General features: G+C 39.4%; 1 protein-coding gene across 2 annotated transcripts in view; it reads right to left on the bottom strand.

Annotated features, from left to right (window-relative positions):
• Positions 1 to 12,370, bottom strand: part of TOP1MT (DNA topoisomerase I mitochondrial) — an 82,269-nt gene extending 69,899 nt beyond the window's left edge. For both annotated transcript variants that reach the window (XM_072602847.1, XM_072602848.1), the window contains exons 1-6: positions 11,807 to 12,370; positions 10,819 to 10,926; positions 8,938 to 9,037; positions 7,924 to 7,997; positions 6,754 to 6,868; positions 3,337 to 3,392 (exon numbers count right to left, since the gene is read on the bottom strand). In XM_072602847.1, coding sequence (XP_072458948.1) covers positions 3,337 to 3,392; positions 6,754 to 6,868; positions 7,924 to 7,997; positions 8,938 to 9,037; positions 10,819 to 10,883 — 410 coding nt within the window. In that variant the 5' untranslated portion in view covers positions 10,884 to 10,926; positions 11,807 to 12,370. The remainder of the gene's footprint in view (positions 1 to 3,336; positions 3,393 to 6,753; positions 6,869 to 7,923; positions 7,998 to 8,937; positions 9,038 to 10,818; positions 10,927 to 11,806) is intronic.
• Positions 12,371 to 15,141: the final 2,771 nt, after the last annotated feature.

The raw sequence follows: 15,141 nt of genomic DNA, 5'->3' as shown, positions 1-15,141 counted from the left end.
ACTCCTCATAACCCCATTCTGAAAAATTTTGAAAGTCTGATCAATGCACTCACAAACCTGTCCAAAAGACTAAAGATGAAATATGCCAGCAGGAGAGGTTGACAAACTTGGAATGTAAAGAGAAACATACATTGTAGTGCATGGCCAATGTGGGAATTTGTGTTTCCAGATTATGTGTTTGTGATACAGGGTTTTTTTTTTTCAATTGAGAGAGAGGAAGAATAGGAAGGATAGATTATAAATTCATGTAAAATAAATGCCTACTTTAAAAATTAAACCAGAATGGATTAAAATCAATAATTACATGAAACAAGAAATATTAGAACAAAATAAAAAGAAAAGGAAAATACAAGGTATCTACTATCAAAACAAATGACCTGGAAAACAGTCAAGGAAAAATAACTGGACAATCAGTGTACTCCCTGAAAACCATTAAAAAAAAAGCCTGGACACTGTATTTCAATAAACCACAAATGAAAATTTCCCACTCTTATTAGACTCATAGAACAAAGTAAAGATAAAAGAACTCCAATGATCACTTCCTGAAAGAAATTCCCAAAGGAAATCTCAGGATGTCATAGCCAAAATCCAGCCCTTCAAAGAAAAAAGAAAAATACCATAAGTACCCATAAAGAAAGACTTCAAGAACCACACAACTACAGTCAGGACCATAAAAGACCTGACAACTTCTACTAAATACAGGAGGATATAATATAACTTGGGAGTACAATATTCCAAAAGACATGAGTTTACATCCACAAAAACTGACCTTTAATGGAATAGATGAGTATCAAGCAATGCTGATAAAAAGATGAGAGCTGAGTAAAAATTACAAAATGCAAACACAAAGAGTCAAAAAAAACCCTAGAAAAGTAAATTTATTTAAGCAATCTAAAGGGGTTATATGATGTTGTATTAACAATCTAATGGGAGAGAAGACACAAGTGTCTTCAGAACCTTGACAGTCTGATGATAGTTTTAAGAGAGGAAAGAAAAGCCTAGGTAGTGTAGTAAGTGTAAAAAGAAGGAATTAGGAGGTGGAATTTATTTAGGCTTATTAGAAAAGTATATAAACATGGACAAAATGAGTAGGGGAGTGTAGGCAATTAGATGAACTAGAAAAAGGAGGTGTGAATACACACTCACATGCTCTGAGTTTTATCACAGAATTACATCAAATTCAACATGAAAAAAAGTTACGTATCAGGGATTTATGCTCAAGAAAATGAACTTTGGAGGGTGGATTCTGAATTGGGAATTAAAAAGATAAGGAAAAGAATCAAAGATCCTCTCTGAGGTAAAAAGAAGAGAGTTATAGAATGAAAGCATACTGATTCAATTATAAAGCACTGGTGGTATTGGGAGAAAGGTGCTAAAAGAGGAAAAAGCAACTGGGAAAAAAATCTTCGCAGCAAGTTCTCTGAAGCAGCAAGTTTCTATAGGTCTGGCATCTAAGACCTATGAGGAGAGGATCTAAATATATTTAAAATAAGAGCCATTCCCCAACAAATAAATGGTCAAAGTATCTGGGTAATTCTCAAAGGATGAAATTCAAGCTATCAACAACTATATGAAAAAAATGTTCTAAATTACTACTAATAGTAGGTAAATTAAAATCGCTCTGAGGTTCCACCTCAGACACATCAGATTGGCAAAGGTGATAAAAAAGAAAAATAGCAATTGCTGGAGGGGTTATGGAAGGAAGACAGGCGCAATGGTATCTTTTGGTAGAGTTGTAAATTGTAGAAAGCAATTTGAAACTAAAACGTTACTGAAGTGTACATATTCTTTTATCCAGAAATAACATTTATAGCCTTATCCCCCAAAGGACAACAATCTATAGGTACAAAAATATTTTTATCAATACTTTTTGATGTAGTAAAGAACTGAAAACTATTATAGCCAAGAGCTGGAAAGGTAGAGCCCATTAATTAAAACTGCCTGAACAAATTATAGTAAATGACTATAACAGAATATTATTACACTCTAAGAAATTATGCTAGATAATTTCAAAGAATCCTGGGGAGAGTCACATGAATTGATGCAGAGTGAAATGAACATGACCCACAGAATTATTTATACAATGATTACAATAGTGTCAAAGAAAACAACTCTGACAGGCTTATGTATGCCAATCAACTACACTAGACCAATGCTGAATCTTGCTTCCCTCCACGCCTACCTCTGGCAGAGATGTAAATGGACAAGAGGCGCAGAATGAAAGAGTTTTCAGACACAGCCAACACATGGTAGATTTTTTTGACTCTCTTTATTTGTTAAGTACAGCTAACTTGGTGGGCTCTGGGGAAGGAGGGGAGAATAGAAACAGAGAGATGGTGATGTCCCCACCCCCCAAAAAAAGAGAAACATTTTTAAAATTTACAGAAGGAAGTTCAGAAGAAACAGACAAGCAGATCAGTGTTGTCACTACTGTGTAATATATACTTGATTCCCTCTATTCAAGATTTCACATACAATCCTCTTTCCCTCTTCTTTGTGTATGTAAATGTTCATATCTGTCATGTTTCTCAAGTTCATAGTAATAAAAGTAATTTTTAAAAGCCTAATGGTGAAAGGAAGGAGGGCAAGGACTACAATTAGATGGAAAAGGGTCAAGTGAAAGTTGTATTGTATTTGTTGTTTTAAGGTTTGAGTATCCTAAGCTTGTTTTTAGACAAATGGAGAGAAAGTAGAGAGGAATGGATTGAGGATGCATCACAGAGAGAACTACTGAAACAAGAACCTGAAACAGGTGGGAAGGAATGGGATCAATGTTGCTCTAAGGGGGATCAGCCTTAGTGAGGAATTGGGTCCTTTTCTTCTCTGACCAGAGGAAAGAGGAGAGAGAAAAAAATGAAATACTGAGAAATGAAAGAGGAGAGCTAAAGAGGCACATATCAGTTCATGTCAATCATTCTGATAAAAGTGGTACATTACTGCTCCCAAATACAGAGGGATATGGTGTGTTTGGAGTGAAAGGTGAGGCAGAAAGCTGATAAAGTTACTCTATACTGAAGCACATACTGTTTATGTTCAATCCTACCCCTACAGAGAACACACTATACATCTTGTTCACATACTCACAATGGCAAATACATGATAACTAATGAAGCAGAGGAAAAAAAATTAGACTCTTTAGTGAATTCTCTTGCTGTTACAGCCTTGTGTTCTCAAATACTCTTTTCCTATGGAAAACTGGAACTAGTTTAAAAGGATGTATCCACATTTTAACAAAATTGGGCTGGAGCCCAAAATAAGTTAAAATGAAAAATACAACCATACACCAGATGCTTATAATCCATTCTTTAATGCCTAAAGGATGCTCAAATATCTCACCTCAAAGGCAATGCTTGTTCCATCGTTGTAGTTTTGACTACTACAGATTCATTATCCTGAAAGAAAATGGTACTAAGGTCATTAGCATAATATCTAGTAGTATTAATCATTACATCTCTTACCTGGTTAATCAAATCTTTTGATTATATAGCCTTTCACAGTCCTGGAAGTGATATGACAGGCTAATTCTATTTTGTTACATTTGCTTCAAGTTACTCCAAGGCTTCACAAAAATGCTGCTGCATTCGCTCCAAAATCCTGTCTCTAAAATACAGCAATAATGTGGCTGGTACTGCACTCACTATCAGCTATCTAATGGTGAATAAGATATAAAAAAGCTATCAAGTAGGATCACTACAAAGCTGGCAAGGACACCAACAACCTGATTCATTCTAAAGAATTACAGTTTCACTATGATGGTTTCACAGCTAAATGCTATTAACCCTACATATTAAACTATTCTGTCTATAACAGTGCCATCCTTGTGATAGGTGTAATGTTTATCGAGTTGAACTCAACTACAAAAAACTGTGCTAGGAAGTCCAACCAAAGTCAAATAAGTCATGAGTACGGCTACAGCTTTTGCCCGACATCCTCCTACAAGCTCTGGAGACTTAGGGAAAGACTAGTTCTACTAGGATGGGCATTTCTAAAAGCAATGGTCTTATATAGAAGGCGAAATTCAAATATTCTAAATACACAGGTTAAGTCTACATATGTAGGCTAACGACACTATAATTTTTGCTTTGGTTTAGCCTAAACTTTAAGGATAATACCAATGAACTGAAGTATTCATTTTCTCCCTGGTCCTAATTCCAGATCACCAGCATATAAATGTGCATGTCTAAACTGACATTTAAAATAGGAAAAACAATACAGTGCATTTATTATTCAATCTGAAACATGAGCTGTTTACTCAGTTTCCTTATTTTTATATCATCCTATAGATTTTGTGTTCTTGAGTACTAAGCAGAGAAATTTTAAGTAATTATTTAACTTATCTACTTTAATAGTTAAAATTCAGTCTCCCAGTTGAGTTCAAAGTTCTTGAAACCAATACCATACGTGGTCTGTGCAATTATAATATCTCTTGAGATTCTAGTGGCTAAATGTCCAGGACTAAAATTGTTTTCATAGAAAGAGATTATCTAAACTAAGCAACTTCAAAGTCTCATTGAATCTTACGGTTAAAAGTGACTATCATAATTAGTCCTATACCTCTTATCCTTCCTTCCTGACAAATAATCATCCAACCCTTTCTATGAACTTTAAAAGCTGTTTTTTCTGGAGTTTCTCATCCAAACACTAAAACTCTTGTGACTTCTTAGTTTTATAGATTTAATCTTACTACCATGTTGTACATTTTTAATTACACCTAAAATGAATCAAATAGATTAGCAACTAAAAAAAAAAACACATTCCTTGTCCCTGTTATCTCTCACTTCATATCCAACCAGCATACAACCTTTTTCAATCATTTATGTTTATGTTTTTAATGCAGCTTTTCTCATGCCTGTGCTCCTAACAGCCATTGTGCAAATTTTCATTGCCTCTTGGCAGTTTTGCTTTTTATGAGAACCTGGTGTTCCATGAATCAATGGCATTTAGCCTCAGCAAGCACATATGGTTACTTTTTTAAATAAAAATTGGGCTTCTGCATTACTAAAAGTGGATTTTCCCAGGAACGATCAAAACCAATTGCCTCCTCTGATTAAGATTTGGATCCAACTCACTGTCTACCTGTAAAAGAAATATATAAACTGATACAGGTGCTCAATGGGTTGCCCATACAATTTCATGTCATAATTACAGCAAAATTAGACACCTATGTTATCTATCACTCCGTTTTTTCAGCATGTATTATTACTAAACCAATCTCTTTTCTATGACTATGAGTCTCAATGAGCAGACCTTACAATTCAACACAATCAGCACAATGTCATATCCAACCAAGACTATGTAGAGAAATATTAATAGGGAATCCTTTGTTTACTTATTTTGACTTTGTGTAGGTCATCTTCCATGTGACAATGGTGAACACCTCGGGTTAGTAGGTTTTATGCCTCAACAAGATGTTGACACAAAGTTCTACAATCACATCTGTCACAGAATATTGTATGATTTTAAAAGATGTATGGGAGACACCTTATCCAAAGACAATCTTTAAGGCTTTTTCATTTTTATGTATCAAGCGCTTTTCATTAATTAAGAAGACAACAGAACCTTATGATCTGTATTCCTCAATCAACAGTATGACTCCAAAAATGTAATTTATTATAGAAAACTGTCTACAAATGACTTCCTATTCTCTTCTTCACCAAGGTCTATATAGTTGAAATATCCATTCTTAAAGATTTCATAGTGCAAGTAGACACATGGGTTGGCATCTTGGTCAATTTACCAAATAATAGCAACATCCACAATCTTTCGAATTCTTTTAGATTCTTCTCTCTTTTTGCTATCTTATTCAATGGACCAATGAAAGGGCTGTAGATAATAACTGAAATCATACTCACTTTTTTATCCCTATATGTAAAACAGTTTATAGCAATTTCAGCATTTCAAGAATATCATATACCTTTGGCAGACCTTTGCCTGGGATTAAAAACAACCAGAAAAAAGAACAGGCCATGAATGATATGCCAGCTTCATTTTCATAGGATTTGATAGGACACAGAGCATGCCTCTCTTCTACAGTAAACTCTGGTCCTTGACCAAATACATAACTTATCCATAAAAATCATCATGCAATTAATATTTCCATAGAAAAGAGTTGGCTTACAGACTCTGTAACAATATAGTCAAATGAAATAATAGTCAAAATAACCATGAACGAGAAACTATTCGAGTAAAATACAAAAAGATTTTTTTTATACGAAATTAGGTAGAAACAGAGAAAAAAACAAACATATGCAAGGTTAGAAGGATGGTTAAGACCAAAAAGAACAAAAAGCAACTGTGTACTCTTGCCATTAGAAAGCAGAAGTGTCAGCTTGTTATGCAATGACTACGTAAATCACAATTTAGTTGGTGTATAAAAGTTGCTTGTTGTCTTTATTTTGGCTCACTTGGACACTTGTGGACCTGAGGTAGAAAGAGTGCTGAGAAAGAGAAGTGTTCTATACGGTATCTCAGGACTGAACCTACTTCAACACTCTGTTTTATCCAAATAAAAGAAAGGAGGATAAGTGTATTGTAGGAGACTATTCTAAATGCACAAACCTTAAAGGCTTAAGGAAAATAGGATGGAAATTCGGATATTATGGTCAAGATCTATATCTGAAGACTTACCAAGACAACCACCCAGCCGTCTAGCCCTGCAGTTATCTGATAACTATCAGGGTTTTTGATGGATCGCTCATTCCTCCTTGCTTACAATTAAAGTCATGTGTTTTGTCCAAGTAATTGGAAACTCACCTTCCCGACAGGGATCTTGCTAACCATGAGAGATGGGGTCTGCCAAAGTCCCTCGTTTGCAATGTCTTGGCCAGTACTCTTTGCTTCCAGTATTTCTTTCCGGTTCAGAGAATTCCTGAGCAAAACAAAACAGAATAGAAAGTACAGAGTAATCCTGAAAAGATGCTGGCACCTAAGCAGAAAGACCAAGAAGCAAGGGAAGCACTAGTCGCTGAGAAGGATAACCTCACAGCAAAGTTAGTGAATAAACTACATGATAAATCCCACTTTAGGGACCTAGCTTTCACACATGGGAGAGTCAGAGTAATTACATAAGCACAATGTCATCTTCAACTATTCACTTTCCCTTACCACATAACTGCCTGCCAAAAACTACTGGTTATACCTTCACATATTTCACGTCTCCCTCCTCTTATTCACACAGCTAAAGAAGGCATCTGTCACCTTTGGATCAGACCACTGCAACAGTATTCTAACTGATCTTCCTGATGTGAGTCACTCAGCACCCAATCCAACCATTATGCAGGGGCCAAACTGATTTTCCTACTTTCCTAGTCTTATTACTCTCTTTCTCAATAAACTCTAGGGCTCCCTATTAACCTAAGATCAAATATTTCATATTTCTTGTGTCATTTTAAAATTTCTACCTTTTATGTAAGTTATATAATGTAGGTAAGTATTAGCACAGTAGTGCATGTATATAATTATACAATATTAGAGGTGCAGGCTCAAAAAATTTTAATGATGCAGATATATGGCAAAAAAAAAGTTTGGTGATCACCAGTCTACTGGGAAGTGCTTTGAACTAGAAGGGATTTGGAGTTTAGTCTTACCTCGCTGATATTATCAGGCAGCCTTGAAAAGCTAATACATTCATTTCACTGATTCAGTTTTAAAAGTCAGACACTCTGGTTAAAAATTAATTTTATGACCTCAGGATTAGGAGTAAGAGAAAAATGAAATTACATATCTTCTCTAAAAATGATAGGAAAGATAGAAGAGAAAGATCCAGGCTCCTTGGTAAGAATGTAAAAAAGCAGTTAAGTTTTTAAACACAATATGACAGATAAAATATCTAGTTAAATAAAAAATTCAATATTCTGAGCTCTGTATTTATTTAGTTTATAAAAAGAAATGCCGGTTTATGATAAAAGCAAAAGGAAAAGTTACCTGGTAATGGTGTTTTCTTGTACCAGTTTCTCTCTAGACCTACAGAATTTGTTTCCTTCTTTCAACAAGTACTGCTATAATTTACACCAAGACAGAAAGAAAAATGAATTTATTGCAACTTTTACAATGTTATCAACCATAAACAACCATGCTAATGTTCTAAGACTAAAAAGAAAAGCACACAGAGATGAAAGAGTCCTATACTCAGAACTTAAGAGTCCAAGTACCTTAGAATTAGTGTTCGCAATGGAGAGAATCTTTTATCCAGTAAACTCCCTTTATTTTACAGATGAAGAAACAAGTTTAGAGAAGGGAAGTGACTCACTTTACATAGAAATAATGGCAGAAATAGAACTACAACAAGGTTTCTTGACTACCAGTCCAGAGTTTACCTTGCTAACCTATGTCTTTAGCCTTAATGAAAATAGCTCACATTTCTATACAGCACTTTAAGATTTACAAAAGCTTTCCTCACAAAATCCCTGTTTAGGTACAGAGACTCAGAGTGATTTCATCTCATCCAGGGTTACATAACTAGGACATCAAAGTTGTGATCTGAACCCTAGTCTTCTGATTCCAGCTTCACTGGTCTTTCTTGTTAGAATGACCATATCGATGGGAAAGTAATTTGATACTAAAAAATAAATAAATAAATCAGGCAATAGTGTAATGTGAGGCAACTTTAAAAGATTCAAAATAAAAGCTAACTAAAAACAAGCTCCTCCTAGTTTAAGTATTAAAATCACCTAAATGCAGTCTTGAAATTCTAACTCACTTTATAAAGACCCACAAAAAATGACTAGCACTATAGGAACAGAAACTAATTTTCAAATTTCAAATTATACTTAACTGTTATAAAATACATATGAAAATACCTACCAAAATACAAGTGGATAACAACTGGGAAACTGAAGGGCAAAAAATATCATTACATTACATACAGAATGCAGTACTCAGATACTGTGAGTCTGCAAGTTAAAATAAAATGTTACTATGGAATTATAACATTCATACCTGGTCCTCCCCCCATATTTCCTGATTGTCTGTGTTGGATTCCTTCATTCTTGATTTCTTTGGGTTCTTTAGCTCCATATCCTGAGGATTCCCTCTTTTTCTTTAAAGAAAAATTAAATGTGATTTGAAAAAAGAATACAATGCAAATACAATGTTTAAGTGGTTCCTTTGGCTGGAAGCAGTTCACATACCTATACGGAAAGGGACAAATATCTCTCTCCCATTTTGTTCTTGCCTAACAACCATGATTAATATAGCAGATTCTAAAAATTACTGTGTATTGATACATGTAACAGAAAGTCTATCACAGCATTTAAAACTGTTATCACAATGATGAAATTAAATATATCAATGTCTACAATCATCTCAAACTGGATGTCCTACTAAGAACATCTCTCCCCCGTAAACCATCCCCTTTTCCTATCTTCCTCATTATTGCTGAGGGTACCACCACTCTCCTAGTTACCCAGGCTCAAAACTTAGGTAGCATCCCCGACTTCTCACTCTCTCTCACCCTCCATCTTAAATTTGTTATCAAGTCCTGTAGATTTTATCTTCATATAGCTCTCTTAGATGCCCCCTGCTCTCCTCTGACACTGCTACTAGCCTAGTATAGGCCCTCATCACCTCATACCTGGACTATCACAAAATCCTTCTGGATAACCAACAAAATGTTTTTCCCACTATAGTCCATCTTCCATTTTAGCTGTCAAAGTGGTTTTCTTAAATTATGTCTACCACCCTTTCCACCCTACCTCAACAGACTCCCATGGCTTCCTACTATCTCTAGGATCAAATATAAAATCCTGTTTAGCATTCAAAGCCCTTTATAACCTGTCTGCCCCATACCCTTACCTTTTCATCTTACTTATGCCCACATACTCTGTAAACCAGTGATACTGGCCTCCTTACTGTTCCTTAAGCAAGACAGGCATCTCCTGGCTTTCACTGGCTGTCCTCATGCCTGAAATTCTCTCCCTGCTCATCTCGGACTCTTGGTTTTCTTCAAATCTCAAATTAAAATCCCACTATCAACAAGAAGCTTTTCCAAACCCCTTTAATGCTAATGCTTTCCTTCTATTGATTTTCTACAATTTATCACATATATGTATACATATGTATGCATCCACATATTATATATCTTGTTTGTACACTGTCTCTCCCACTGTAAGCTTGAGAGTCTTTTGCCCTTCTCTGCCTATCCCTAGCACCCAACACATGCCTGGCACATAGTACGTACTTAATAAAAGCTTATTATCAGACTATGGTTCCTGCTACAAACTCTCTTCCTCTTTCACATCTAGACCTGTTGAAGTCCTCTGCTTCCTCGAAGGTTCCCTTAGCACTCCTAGGAAGAATTCCCTTTTCCCCTCATCTCTATTGCCTCTGTGGAAGAATTCCCTTTTCCCCTCATCTCTATTGCCTCTGAATTCACCTCTCCTATGCAATCATCCCTACTGATGATTGCAAGGATGTCATTATGCTTCAAAGCCTGCAAAATGTTATTCATTTTCCCATTTAGGCCTCACAGCAATCCTGTGAGGTAAAAGTACTGAAGGTATCATTATCCCTATTTTACAGATATGAAAACTAAGGCTCAGACATTAAAAGACATACTTATGGTTAAAGAACTAGTATTTTTCAGAGCCAGGATCTGAACCTATCTTCCTGGCTCTAAGTTCAGCACTTGCTCTACCATCCATATCACATAACTGTTCCCTAAAGGCCTAAGTTGCCATTTCTTTCTTTTTTTTTACCCCAATACCCAGAGTTCAGCATCTTACACATAACAAACATCTTAACATGCGTTTTCTGAAGTGTAATAAAAATCAAAACAATCCACAAAACTAGAATGCCTCACTTTTAAGAAAAACTGAATACCTTATGCGAATAGCCTTGTGATTTGCTGAAGCCTCTTTCGAATCAGGGTCTTTATAGTTTTCCATGATTTTTATAAGTTGTCTCTTCTTTACCAGTAATTATTCACAACTGTAGAAAATGGATTCCATTATGTAAGATTAGGTATATATGAAATGCAGCTCACGGCTAGGTCAAACTGTTTCAAGGGCCATTCCTTGTAAAAACACAATGCAGTATACGTTATGTATGTGGAGGGGCTAATTTGACAAGACGTTAAAAATCCAACAACAGGAACCCCTACTGAGATAACAGGAAAGGATCCAGCTTCAATATCTTCCTAAGCGACCCGAGGCCCAAAGCTCCATGCCCCTGGGCTTGTGGTCCTCCTCAGCTGCATTTCAGCGTCGTTAGAATTTCTCTAAGAAGGACAAGTTTCCACAACTGAGGATTCTCCAGCCATTTCTAGGGGGCCATGACCAGATTGTCCAGCACCAGGATTTTATTTCAGATGTAGATGCTGGTAAAAACCAACAAACCCAACGGCTAAAGGCCGGGGTGAGAGCACCCCAAACGTAAACCTGGGGTCCGGGAAAGCAGGGGCAGGAAGGGAGCGGAGAAACCAGCCCCGGAAGAGCCTCTGGGGCAGGCGCTGAGCACGGGCGCTCTGGGAAAGGCCCCCGGAGGGAAGGGGCACGGGGAAGGGGCAGGAGCCCCCGAGGCGGCCGCCCCAGGGAAGCCTGGCGGGGTGCACCCCAGGAAAGGCACAAGACGGAAACTCAGAGAGAAAAAGGCAGGGTGGGGCAGGAGAAGGCAAAGGGCTGGAAGCGGGGGCTTGCAAGCAGAAGTCTGGGGGGCTGGGAGCTGCAAAGGACTCATGGAAGTGACTGGAGAGAGAATGGGGAGAAGGGAGGGAACGTGAAGGGGAAGGGGAAGGGGAAGGGGCAGGAGAGGAGGCAGCGACGAGCCGAGGCCCAGGCCCAGGCCCAGGCCGCGCGCACCTTGCCCTCACCTCCTTCCTGCCAGCCTCACCCGGTCCACCGCGGCCCAGGACTCCGGGGAGGAAAGCGCCGTCCCGGTCACCCGCAACCTAAGACCGAAAGGACGACAATGGCGACGACAACGATCCCGCCTCGTCGCTTGAGAGCCCGTGCGCGGGCCGGCCCGCTGCGCATGCGCCCCGAGCTGCTTCCGGCCGGCCAGCCACGTGCGCGGCCACGTGGTCCCACGGAAGGGCCCCAGGGGCCGGCTTCTCAGGGCTGCCCCGGGGACGATGGGGGTGGGGCTTGGCGGGAGCAGGTGTGGGGGCAGGGCCTCAGGCGGGAGGGTGGTGTGAGTGAGGGCCAGGCCCAGAGCCGAGGCGTGAGAAGCCTGGCTCCCCGGGTGAAGGGCAGGGCCCGCTCGTCCTCCGCTCTGCCCAGACCAGCGGGAGCATTCTGGTCACCACAGAGGGGAAAGCACGCTGTGAGGGCGAGGGGAACTCGGGTGTGAATCCCGCTCTGAAACGTGTCGGTATAACCTCTCTGGGCCTCAGTTTCTCGGCCTGTAAAGCGGAGGGGGATGGGGGAGGGAAGGGCCCCTTGCAGCACTGAAGCCCTGCCTAAATTTGACCTGGACAATGAGGAATCATCCTACCCACCCAACCCCGCCAAAACCTAATTAGCAGGGTTTCAGGATCCGAGGGGCTTTAAGGAGAGAGTTCGGATTTGTTGGGATGGCCTCACAGGACAAATAAGGAGGGGCGATGGATGGAAGTAACAAGAAGGCTAGCTGGGTGACCCTGGGCAAGTCACTTCACCCTGTCTGCCTCCGAGCTGGACAAGGACATGGCAAACCCCCCAGTATCTGGGCCCAGAAAATCCCCAAATGGGGTTACAAAGAGCTCAACACAACTGGAACGACTGAACGGCAAAATAATACCTGCGGACTCCCCACTCTTACCTTTTATTCACTTCGTGAATCTTGTATTATCATTATTTTTGCCTGTTCTGTTTGTTCTGTGAAGAGGATCCTGTGTCCTCACACAAGGACATCTGGAAGGTGCTAAGAAGGCAGAAAAGCTTTGAATACGGACTTGGAAATTCACTGAGTCTTGCCATCCAAGGAGAAGCTTACTACCAAAAGGCAGGTCACTAGAGGATGAATTTTTCAGGCGTAGTACACAAGCGCCATGTACTACGGTGTTGCCAGTCTTCATGGGTAGAGGCAAATATCTATCCTGATGTGGTAGTAAAATATGTGAGCCGTATCTCATTAACGATGACAACGATGATAGTTCACATTTAGATAAGTGTTAAGGTTTGCAAAGCACTTTAAATATGTTATCTAATTTGAGCCTCATAGCAACCCTGTGAAACAGATGCTATTATCCTCATTTTACAGATGTGAGGAAACTGAGGCTGAGAGATTTAGTGATTTACCAGGAGGGATGAGGGAGAGATATTGGTAATAAATGTCTAGATGTTTTATTTAGACTTTCTTTTTCCCCTACTGCCCATCAGCCAGTGAACATGACTTACTAGATATTTAAATTGAGTTGCATTATCTACATTTGGTATGTTCTCCAGGGCCCATCCCATTATTCTATAGGTAGAAGGTGCTTACCAGTTTCTGCTGAAACTGAATTGCCTCTGTTCTCAAGGAGCTCACAGGCTCCTTGGGGAGATGATAAACTTAAAAAATGACCAATACTAGGTAGCCTGTGAACCAGTGTTCGGTGAGAGATGGTCATCGTAGTTGTTAAAAAGCTCAACATAAGGGGAAGATCATAGAGTTGGGAAGTGGGTAGTGATCAGGGAAAACTTCCTGAATCAAGTCTGATTTCAAGTGGCTTTGAAATGTGATTAGGACATGTGGAGGCAGGAAGCGCTGCAGTGAGGGGGACCCTTCTAACGGAAGCATTGTCGGGGTGATAAACCTAGAAAAGCAGGTTGGAGTTGGATCATGGAGTATGTATACACATTTAGCTCTTTGGGTCTCTGTTTCCTCACCTGTCAAATGAGGGATTAGAAGCTATGATAGTAGAGTGGAAAAGGTGCTGGATTTTTAGTCAGAGGACCAGAGTTCAAATTCTCACTTTGACACTATCTGAGTGACTTTGGGCAAATCACTTAACTTGGGACTCAGTTTCCTCAATTATAAAAAGAAGGGACACGATTAAATAACTTTAATTTTCCTTCCATCTATGACTTTATGACTAAATGATGTGCATGTAAGGTCTCTTCTAGTTCTTAGCTCTAGAATGCTATTATTTCTATAAGTTCTGGGATCTGTTTTTGAGGTAATTAAACGAGTCATCCGCTTGCTTTCTTATCCCAGGGCCCATAAATCACTTGCTGTTTTTGTGACTAATGGTCAGAGAAAAGCCTTTTTATCTTTAGCTGGGCCCCACACTCTGTGTTGGGTATGTGCGCAGTACACCCTGTGCATAAAGACAGGCGTTTAATCTCCAATTTTCCTTGCGTCTGCTCGAGCCCGCATCGATGTCGAAGTCATTTCCTTCAGAGCGCCTCAGGAGCGGTAAGCAAAAACACACACCCACGAAGGTGGCATCTATCATGTGCTACTTAAAAAGCACCATTGTCAGCAGCTGAGACACTAGCACATGGCTCAGTTGTGCTGAGATTAAAAATTAGTCATACGTGGAAAATAGAAACGGGTTTTAGTGGAAGAGGAGGCTTTGCCATCCCTGAATAATGGTCCTTCCTTGGCTTGGTAAATAAATGATATCTATTTGCTAGTGATGGGATATGTCTAAGTAGTGCTCGGATTTGGAGCAATAACCCTTACTGTGGCTGACAGTTTGGTCAGGCAGGTGTGGAAAAATAAAAACCCTTGCAAATGCTGCCAGAGAGAATCTAGTCCTAGTGGAGAAAAGATGGCCTGGAGGGATGGGGCTTTTGTCCGTGGAGAATCCTAATGTGAACCTTGGTGCAGCCACTTGTAATAACTCAAATTCTTTTTATACCCAGTAAGGCAGCAGTATTGCAGAGTGAATAGACTTAGTTCCAAGTGCCACTTTAAGTACTCACCAGCTGCTTGATTCCTCCCTCAGCTTCAGCTTCCTCATCTGTAAAATGGGGGTAATAGTAGCACCTACTTCACCAGGCTGTCATTAGGATCAAATGAGATAATGATGCATGTAAAATGATTTGTAAATCATGCCATGCTATATACATGTCAACTGATATTACTTAGAGAACACTTCTTCCTTTTCTGTTGACCTTTTCTGATGCAGAAGTGGAATGGGTTGCTCCAGGAGGTGGCAGTTTCCCTCTCACGAGAGGCCTTCAAACAAATGCTAAGTGATCACGTGTTGGAAGTGTTGCATATTGAGGTGTTTCTTCT

This window comes from Notamacropus eugenii, chromosome 4 (genome assembly GCF_028372415.1).
Source record: "Notamacropus eugenii isolate mMacEug1 chromosome 4, mMacEug1.pri_v2, whole genome shotgun sequence".
Taxonomy (NCBI): Eukaryota; Metazoa; Chordata; class Mammalia; order Diprotodontia; family Macropodidae; genus Notamacropus; species Notamacropus eugenii.
Note: the sequence above shows the minus strand (reverse complement) of the source record. Positions and strands in the feature narration are given on the sequence as shown.